The sequence below is a fragment of the Olea europaea genome, chromosome 1 (assembly GCF_002742605.1).
Source record: "Olea europaea var. sylvestris chromosome 1, O_europaea_v1, whole genome shotgun sequence".
Taxonomy (NCBI): Eukaryota; Viridiplantae; Streptophyta; class Magnoliopsida; order Lamiales; family Oleaceae; genus Olea; species Olea europaea.
The window spans coordinates 23,134,808-23,145,595 of NC_036237.1; the positions used below are offsets into that span (position 1 = coordinate 23,134,808).

Sequence of the window (10,788 nt, forward strand, 5' to 3'; positions counted from 1 at the left end):
TCGCACATTGGAAGATACCACAACGTTGGAACAAGAGTCTCCTTTAAAAATGAACTAGTATCTTACATTGGAAAATTTCTAAAACATTGAAAGAATGGTCTTCTTCAAAAAGGAGGTAAAGGAGAATCCCTTATATAAAAAAATTGCTTGGACCTTAAATCGCAATGGGTGGCCTATTAAAATAGTTAAAAGCTTTTGTGGAGAAAAAATTAAATCACCTAATAAAAATAGTGGCCGATTTTTCGGTTCACAATTAAATCGGCTAGGTTGATGGTTTATTAGCCGATTCTTTATCTTTTGGTTAATATATGAGTATCGGACCTAATTAAAGGCCGATTCATGATTTTTCCAGTTGAACCGATCAGTCCGGTTCCAATTTTTATAACATTGCAAAAAATAGTCTTATGTGACAAGAAGTTGTTGGGTTGTTTTTTTTTTTTTTTTTTTTTTAAATTTTTTTTTTTTTAAAATTTTTTGGGGTTTTGGAATATTTGAAGTAAAATCAACACCTGAGAGAGAAGATTTACATTGTAAAAAAAAGTTTTATGTGAAAAAAAGTTTTTGGGTTTTTTTTTTTTTTTTTTTTTTTTTTCAAACTCTCCAATCATACATCAACACGTATACATCTTGTTTTTAACCTTATTTTCACCCTGTTTCCGTACCATTGCTCGTGAATAATTATCAATGAGATTTGTTTGGAAGATGAGCCCAAGAAAAGTACAAGACGGCCTATTTGATTAAGAAAAAGCATATTGAATAGCCTTTTATATTTCGAAATTTTATTCATATATACAAATATCATACACTTATTTTTGAATTATTTTTATCCATTTATAATTTAAAACACTTATAATTACCTGTCAAACATACTTAAGGAGTATATTCAATCTAGACTTTAAAGTCTTTTAAAACTCGGGACTTCTACTTTTTCTTTTATTTTTTAGTAGAAGGACATTTTGAGAAATTTATCCAAATTAATGTATGAAAATAATTTCTAAAAGAGTTTCTTCATTCAAAAGAGCTTTTAGAAAAAATCAAAATTCGATCAAGTTCCTCTAGAAGCCTTCTAATTAGGAGAATAACTTTTTTAAAATTAATCAATCGAGTGGAAAAGTGATTTTTAAATCTCAAGAGTCATGTCAAATTAGTTCTTAGATATTTAAAAGTTTAGCTCCTATTTGATAGTCATTATTTTAAAAAATAGAGTTTTAAATAGTGACTTTTAAGAATATGTATGGCTAAAAAGTAATGAAAAGTTTTTTGTTTACATACCGAGCATTTTATTATATGAATTTGTGATTAAAAATTAGTAAATAGAATAAATATTTTGAAAATAATGATTGTCAAATGAGGTGTACATAACCTAGACTTTTTAAAAACTTAGCCCCCGTTTGGCCCCGATTTTGTGAAAATGAAAATTGGTGGAATAATATTTTTTTTTTTTTTTGAAAAATGAGTGCTTGAAAAGGAAGGAAAAGTTTTTTATTTATGTGTAATATTATTTTATGGAAGATTGTGTGGTTGAAAATAGGAGAGATGAAAATAAAATGTAATGGAATGAAAATTAATGAAGGCGAAACAAGGACTGACAAAGATAAATTCTTTAAAAGTAAATTAATTTTTTATATATTACTTGCTTTTTAATTTAAAAAGTTTATATATATGGGAACATATTGATAATATTGAAAGTTAGATATTTTTTTAATCAGAGAGTATAAATATTTTATTTATTATTATTTTTTATTTTTGTTGATAATTTTTCTAATTAAGATAACTTATATTTTCTATATTCTATTAAAAAAAAAATTATTAACATGAGAATGTAATTTTGTTAATGTAGTGGGTCATTTAGCCATGGAAGTATCTGTTCGAAGGATGTACAATAACTTATATACAAGATTTTTTTATTTTAATAATTGAAGAGAGTTATCTCCAGTCACCAACATTGGCATAAAAAAAGTAGGAATGGCCGTTAAAGTTAATCGGAAGGGGAAGATTTCGAGTCCCGCTCGGATCAGTGCGGGCGCAAAATCAAAGCTACGCCATAGGCGTCTAAAGGGGGAGTGTAGTGAAGGAAGAAGGTGACTAAGACGTGTGGCCTATTTCAATAGCGGATAGACGGGGCGGCTATTGTCATAAAAAGTTTGTAAAGTCAATAAAGTCTTTAATACTTTATAAATAAAAATTTATAGAAGTCTATGAAGACTTTAATTGATTACGTAAAAAGTTAATAAAAATTCATTAAAATTCTACTAAGTCATTTACCTAAAAAAGTATTCAAAATTTAAAATTGAATCCATCTCTTAGATCTTGTTTGGCATTGTTATACTTTTAGAAAAAAAAAATAGAAAAGAATTGGGTGCGTAAAAATCAGTTAAGTGTTTTAATAAAATTTAATTTTAAAATTATATGTTTCTAAATCAGCATTTTAAAATTTGGTAAACAAAAGTGAATTATCATTGCACCTTAAAATGACATCAAACACGGTAAACAGCTACTCGTCTTAAATCTAATCTTCCAAGTCTTATACACATCGATTTCAATGCTATTATTTTTTTTTTTTTTCTCTGAGTTTATCCAATTTATAGCTTTAGAAGGCCGAGGTTCAAACGAGGAAAGGCTTACGGTGGATGCCTAACCCAACAAAAAGCTAAAAACGAAGGGTTCGAATGGACAAAGATTTCCCATTCCTTAGCCAGAAAGATATGTGGCCACGACATCCCACTTGATTCTTCCAACAAGAGCAATTCAGCAGATAAATATTAACCCATATTCAGTATTATTGGAGATTGAATAAATGAAACAATTAGATAAAAGGAAATCAAAATCATCTCTCTCAAGCTTGACAATACAAATTAACCAGAACAACTCCACTCAGAATAGAAATGGCGCCAAGGAAACCTTTTGATCAAGTAAACACGCTAATACAGTATCTGTCACTAACGTAGCACACGCTAAACAAAAATGGGAGCAAAATTTTATGCCAATCGATGGCAAGAACTTATTTTCACCAAGAAAAAAATGATCCATTCTACTCTCTCTATAGACAAATAAGCCGTGGTTGATCAAGTACGATCCTCTTAAGACAGCAAAATGATAAGAAATAGCATAGTATGGAAGCTTTGAAACCTGACATTCTTGCCTTGTTCGGGTACATTAACAAATGAGGTGGGAGTTTAAAAGCATCCCGACCACAATCTGGCATGTTATTCGTTACTGGTATCGGATTTATGAATTTACCTTTCCTCTATCAACAAGAAAGATTTTATTTTTTATTTTGTCGGCTTATAAAGACTTATAATCAATGGTTACTTTCATGGCACGGATAAATATTCGCTATACCTTAAAGGGTTCTTTCAATACCTTTGCCTCCCAAGTTTACGCTTCCAATTATCACTGTTTACAGGCTTGAACATGCGTTCCGATTCAATCTCAGATTTAAGTGAAGACTGCAGTCTCTTTAGGTGTCCGATGCATTTCTTGTGTTCAACTAAAGTGGCGCTATTGTTATTCTGCACGTCAGGACCAAACTTCCTCTCATAAGGAGACTGCCATTTTGCTTGCAAATAAGCCAAAGATCTCCAGGGAGGTAGAGGCATTGAATTCTGCTTCAAAGAAGATCTAGCAGCCTCGACCATTACCTGAAGGTATTGTTTAAGCTTGGTAAAAGAGCCCACATAAATGACCGGAAGAGAGTTCAATATACTATCATAGGATTCAACAGCTCTAGCAATCTCGAAGTGGCTCCGAAAATCTATGTCAATAATCAATCGGCATCCAGAATCATTAAAGCCAACAATATCAATGTATTCATGATCACCTGCATATGAAGTTAGAAAATATTGAATCAGAATTTTAACAAAAGTCCATACTCCGCTAAACTCGTTAGGCAAATCTGCTTGTTATGACAGGTTACTCATCTTCTTGTAGTCGCACTCAAGTACACTAAGTTGACAGAAAGGATTATTTACCTCCAGGAACCTTGCCGCTCCCTTGCCACCTGGATGTACACACACCAGCATCATAACCAGAAAGCCTCAGAAGCTTCACCAGAGAAAACCTGATGCAGCTAGCATTGGAAAAACCTGATTTCACATTGTGAAGATCTCTCTCAGTGATTGAAAGTGCAAGCGAGTTCACCACCGACAATATGTCATGCTGATGATGATCCACCACTAACTTGTGATACTGAATGATCACATCAAACTAGTCAGAGTGAGAATAAACAAATTATTTGACGATAATGCTTGTTTGGCATGTGTTTAAACTATAAGCATTTTAGGTCAAATCTAATTTTTGTTCACACATTTTGTGGGAACAACAAGAGCTAACCCATTTATTCACTACTCATTTCTATCTATTCATAATTTAAATACCGATTATGAAAACCTACCATAATTTATTTACAGTAGAAGAAAAAGTTGTACAGAGTTGTACAACAAAATGACAATGCACAGACATGGATACCAACTCGAGACACATTTACAACACAACACCTACTAGCCAACTTATTGACCATAATGTGCACTTATTCTTTATCGCATTGATTATATAAAAAATAAATCTTCTCTATGGAGTATGTGACGTTTACAGGCATTCAAAACAAATCTTCCCATGAATGCATATAAGCTCAAAGGAGTGTGTTTACAGAAATATGTAATTTATGTACCATAAATATGCATTAAACTATCCCGACAACAAGGACAGTTAAGGCAATTATTGAAAAAGAAAGTATTCTTTAAGTTGAGACCTCCATTGTCCGAGGATCTGCCATACTTCCACAGAAATAAAACCACAATTTGAAGCTTTAGCTTTCCTCAGCCAGAGGGCAAGTCTCAACTATTCATTTTCCCTATCATTGCATTGCAAGCTTATGCTCAATAGGATAAAATTAAGTAAATCCTTTTCAACTTTTGAGGGTGAATATGGCTGCTTCTTTCCAAATTAATGCCAAAATAAAACATTACAAAAAAAAAAAAAACCCCATATAGACCAAGGAAATGATAAGATAATAATGATACAAAACAGAATACACAATTTCAAATTCATATCAAGAGATTAACAAATTACAGAAAAGAAAAGAGAGAAATAGACTTAACAGAGATTTTCTCAGCAAGCTGCGCAAGATCGGAGAGGGTAGAATCGCTATCGCTGCTACTTGAATACTGGGCCCCACCACTATGTTCATTCTCCAAGAAATCGCTCACCATTGTTGCCAAATCAAGCTCGCTCTCCTGGCTGAAAGCACCTCCTCCGCCACTGCTGCCCGCCGCCAGGTTGGCCCACGGGTCACCCATCGGAGCTATAACTCTACAGTCCATCCCAACGTCAACAGTCCAACACCGACAAAAAATCTCGTATATAAAAACTCACTAATTCTAGAATTTTTTCATTTCGAAAGAAATTTTATTTAAAAATTTTAAATTTTCCAAAAGAAAAAAGAAAAAAGAAAAACCAAAACCCTATGGATAAAGTTTATTTAAATTTCTGCTATAACAATTCGTTTTCGAAATTTTCCATTTTTGGTCCAGATAAAAATCTATCAGGAAAAAAAAAAGGGGGAGAGAGGAAGACAGAATTGTAGAATTCTGCGTTAATCAAATTTCACAATTTCAGAGTTTTATTAATCTATGGAACAAATAAATTCTTTGATTAGAATTAAAAAAAAAAAAAAATTCTTTCAGCCGAACAAGCTGTCAAACGACATGAATTGTGTTCCTGAATTATGCTTTTTCAATACACAAACAATTAATGATAAAAATCGAAACATACTACACTTAACCAAGAAAAGGAATCTCCAAACAAGAAAACAGAAAACAAAATTGAACAAAAATGAGAATTGAAGGGTTTTTTTTATGGGAATTATGAGGACAACATAGGGATTTTTTATGATCCAAAGGGATGAAATGAAAGGGAAAGATAATCTGTCCTGTGCCAGCCAACCCAAGGGATGAAGAAGAAGAAACTTGTCTACGGATATTTATATAGGTGGTCTCGCATCACATTTTTCTCATAAATACACTATATTTTAATTACAATAAAGATCATTTACCTTTATTCAATGTTACAATTATATCCTTAACTTTTTTTACTACATTTTTATTTTTAGTATTTTATTGATCAAAAATATTATCCTTAATGACTAATTTTGTCAAAAAATTATTCTTAACATACTTTAAAATAGGTTCGAATATTTAATCGTATTTTTACATTATTGTTTATTTTTTATTAAAAATACAATGGATAAATTATTATTTTTACTTTATTTAATACAAATTTTGGAGGAAAATCATAATCAAGAAAAATTATGTCAATTGGGGAATATCAATGAGACGAAAAAATAGTTGAGACATAATGTTATAATTTGTAAAGATAAGAACCTTTCATGCAATTAAAAGTAGTTTATTTATATTAATTTCTGTGGGCGTAAAATGACGAGAAAGGGCTTGTGGGTGTTTCGTGATGACCAAGTAAACATGTCGCCTATCATGGGAAATCCGTGGGAAATGGATAAGGTGAAAATTAGGTGACATGAATGTGGACGGTATAAAGGGGATATTCGTTTTTTGTTCGTTGGATTCATTTATTAGTGGGCCTATTGTAACGTTTTTCAATTTTGGTATAAAATTTGGAAAAATGCTTTTTGTATATCACCATTTACATAATTTTTTACACAGTGTAAAAAAAAATTCGAATTCCTTTTTATTTGGTTGATAAAATTTTGAAACAATCAAATCTCGTCACATCGTTTGTTGTAAACAAATATGTAAATTGTAATTTACATGTAACACAATCGTAATATTTGTAATTAATTTTGTATTGCATCCATCCCCTCCATCGTCATCTCGAACATAGTTGGAAGAAAAGTTTAGTCATGTTGAGATGAGAATGTGAGACTAGCCACCATTTGTATGTCTACTAAGTATTAGTAATTTTTTTTTTTTTTTTTTTTTTTTTTTTTTTTTTTTTTTTTTTTTTTTTTTTTTTTTTTTTTTTTTTTTTTTTTTTTTTTTTTTTTTTTTTTTTTTTTTTTTTTTTTTACTTTCAAGAATCCATGGTACGTGGATTGATACTAATTGTTCGTTGATTTTCTTCCACTTTCTAACGGTCAATTCTTATGGGCTTGTTCTATATATCTGACTTTTCACATTCTTCTTGTCTCTTTTCACTATAATAGGTTCCATGATGATACGTGAAGTATGAAGAGTTATTAAAATTAATTCTTAAAGTGAGTGTGAATTTTTGTGTTTTTTGATTCTTGAATAGTTTTATGATTATTCATTTTCATGTAATGCTATTCTTGTAAAATTATTCTTAAACTGAATGGTTCTATTCTAGTGACTCTATTTGTATCTATAGGCGTATAAATACTTTGACTTAACTTTTCAAATTCTCAGTAGCTTGACAAATTTTTATAATTTCACATTTCCATTCACACTTCTGTCAAAGATATTAACAGCACCAAGTATATGAAGCTTGTATCAAACCAAGAAAAACCCAATTACTCTACTTCTTGTATTTTAACTTGGATAAAGATGTTTGTACCGAGGGGGCTGAACCGAACCGTTTACACCCCCCTAACAAACATGCGGGCCCCATGTGTAATTTAATAATCCGAACCGAGGTCCCACCCAAATAATGTGAGTAGTAGATAAACGGTTAGGAAAATGATTATGTACATGTAGCACGGCTCTTTTAACTTTTTCTTTACATTTTTTTGAATTCTCCTAGCTTTTTGAAGGTATCCACTTTGAAATGAATGATAACAAGCAGAAATAATAGAGCCCTCTCAAATCGAGAGTGACGGTGATTATATGTTTAATATTGTTAGATATTTTTCATCATTTTGCATGTATTTAATTGTTCGTTTTGACAATTACTTCCAACAGATGTGTTCTTCAATTCAAGGGACACACCTGTTCAAACGGTTGCCTCAATTTCTATAAATTTTGCGCGAATTCTTGTTTGCAAAACACATTAAAAAATTATTCTTCTCTCTTTCTCTTGGCATCTTCAATTTTTTTCGAGTGTCTTCTTGATTTGATCAAATAGTCACAATTTGAATCAAATGCCTCCATTGTATCCTAAGAGAGATTTTCTATCATACCCCAATTGTGACTTCGTTGGATAGGAGAGAAACATCTCTTAAAAGATAACGTTTTTCGTGCCTTGGAGTTCATTAAACTTTCAGATTTCCCTACATTTTTCTCAACAAATATTTCATGGAATCTCATCTTAGAAATTTTGGTATGTAGAATTAATTGCTGAATTGTGAGACGGTTGATGTATTTTGAAATTATATTAGGGATGGATTTAGAGTGGGATGAATAGAAAAATTATGTGGATTTATGGTGTTTAAATGAATGAATTTAACAAGAACAGTATTGGAATGTAACGTGAATGAAAATAGTGGTTTTTTGAAATTTTAATATTTTAATAAAAATACATATAGAGTGTGATGGATATGCAACAATCGTGAATATAAATAACGGCTCTCCAATGCTTTAGCCCAACTTGTCCTCTTCCTATGCCCCTGCACGATTGTACAGTTTTAGAATGGTCATGCAATTTAAAAATCAAGAATAGCTAGCTACGAAAAATTATTCACGTTACAATTTTCATTAATTGCACCACATAATAAATGTAACAAAGCTCTTCAATTTTTGCTTATTTTTTAATTTGTCCCCAACCTTTTTCTTCATACTATTATATTTAACATTGAATTAATTAGTAAATTTTGTCTTTGATGTCGATTTATGTTCATAAGAAAGACGTAATGTCGAATTTTTGTATTTATTGTTTATTTTGCTGATTTGAAAATATGAGGAGCAAATAAGTTTTTCCTTTTGTTTTACTCCTCCTAATTGATCTTTTTTCTCGTTATCATAGACAAAATGTGCTAATTGATAAAGGATTATAGATAAAAATACTATAAAATAAAGTTGACAATGTAGATACAAACATGATAAAAAGTAACATATTTCTTTTTCTTTTCTTTTTTCTTTTTTTTTTTTTTTGGATAAAAAAGGATTGGGAATGGGTTTGCTACGTACTTTGTTCAAATGTTTGGGATGAATAATGCAACCTATATTATTATTACTGAATATTGTGCATAACTATCAAAAATAAAAGATTTATAAATCAATGAGGAAAAAAAAATTTCATCTGTAGAATTTATTTTCGAAAATGCTTTGTGACATTTATTTGTTTGATAAGATAAAATTTTCCATAGAAGAGTAAATTCCAAAGACACTCTCAAGCTAACATTATGTTGTTCATTTCTATTTTAATATAATTTTTTTAAAATTACGAAGATTATTTTCGCTAAAAAAATAAATATAATTTTTTTATTTTACTGTTTTATCTTTAAGCTTGATTCTTATTTTTGTAATTTAAATAATAGATTTATTTTTACTATTCTTATAGCCCCTGTTTGGTTTCAATAAAAAGGTGAATTAAAATTCAATTCGAGTCAATATTTATTTTAATAACACGTTTCATCAACTTTTATAAAAAAATTAATAAAAATCTAATTTTTATCCGAACCAATCTAGGCATAATTATTGTGTTAAACAAAAATAATTTCGTAAACAGATTAGATATCAATTTATTTAGAAGTATTCTACTAAATATCAACATATGACGTGAGTAAAACATTAAGAATTATTTAAATATACATCATCCATAGTTAAAAGAGTACACATCAAGATTATCTTGGATGTACACTTCCACATTAAATTAAAATAAGGTGCAAGTTTGTGAGATTATATGCATTCGAGATAAAATGTGAAAATTGAGTTAATCTATAATTTATAGTCAACGAGACAACAACTATATAAATTAGAATAATTCTATGTGTACAGAACTGTTCCTACAGAAAAGAAACACAGAAAATTCATATCGTGCGGGCCCCATGTGAGTTTTATATTGAAAAAATAAATCGCTCACCTCGTGTATGTATATTTTATATCTTTTCTGTATTTCCCTTTTCTGTATTGAAGAAGGGTTCTATAAATTAATGAGAAATTTAGATAGACAAGTCTGACTCAAATATTGAAAAATAGGCATTACATTTGCATATAACTAGGGTATAATATTTGAAATTGTGATAAATTATTTATGTTATAATTATTTTTCTCAATCACCGGCTACAATTATTTTTGTTTCTTTGAATAAAGATAATTTAAAATACAGATTTTTTTCGAGAAATGTTAATTGGACAAAGGGACCCACTTACCTAAATAGGTCGGAAAAAGCAGAGCCTAAAAATAACTAAACACGTGACTTGTTTAGTGCCGTCTTCATTCTTTAGTTGTCTGAAAATAACAAGTGGCTCGACACAGAGTATGCCATTGGATTCAACAAAATGATCAATTTTTTTTTTTTTGGAGTTCTATTAATGTTATGTGAGCGTGCATTTAAACAATTTTTAATATACCCTTATATTTCTATTGAAGTATATATATATTTGGGAGTGATTGCAATTTGACAACGAGTGAAATTTGAGCAGTCTAAACTATGAAATTTTGGTGGTAGGTGCGTAATATTTGTTCAGGAGAAACTAATCCAATTCATTGTTGTTGATATTAATGCTGATTGATCGTAGAAGAAAAATTTGAATTCGTTCATAGTGTGGGCCTCTTTACCCTTGCTATCAGCTATCCTTGGAAAATCGAAAGAGTTACCCAAATTAATAGATGGAATCTCTCCCTTGGTTTTGGATAGGAAAAGGCATCCATCGGTAATGAGAATCATATTGGTGGAAATATAGATTTCATGTACCCCGTG

The 10,788-nt window shown here is 30.2% G+C and overlaps 1 protein-coding gene across 1 annotated transcript; it reads right to left on the reverse strand.

Moving 5' to 3' along the window:
- Nucleotides 1–2,756: 2,756 nt before the first annotated feature.
- LOC111397466 lies at nt 2,757–5,962 on the reverse strand. The gene is made up of 3 exons (XM_023024413.1): nt 5,100–5,962; nt 3,972–4,188; nt 2,757–3,820 (listed from the first exon to the last, which is right to left on the reverse strand). Exons 1-3 carry the CDS (start codon nt 5,319–5,321, stop codon nt 3,357–3,359), a joined length of 903 nt encoding a protein of 300 aa, XP_022880181.1. The 5' UTR covers nt 5,322–5,962; the 3' UTR covers nt 2,757–3,356.
- Nucleotides 5,963–10,788: the final 4,826 nt, after the last annotated feature.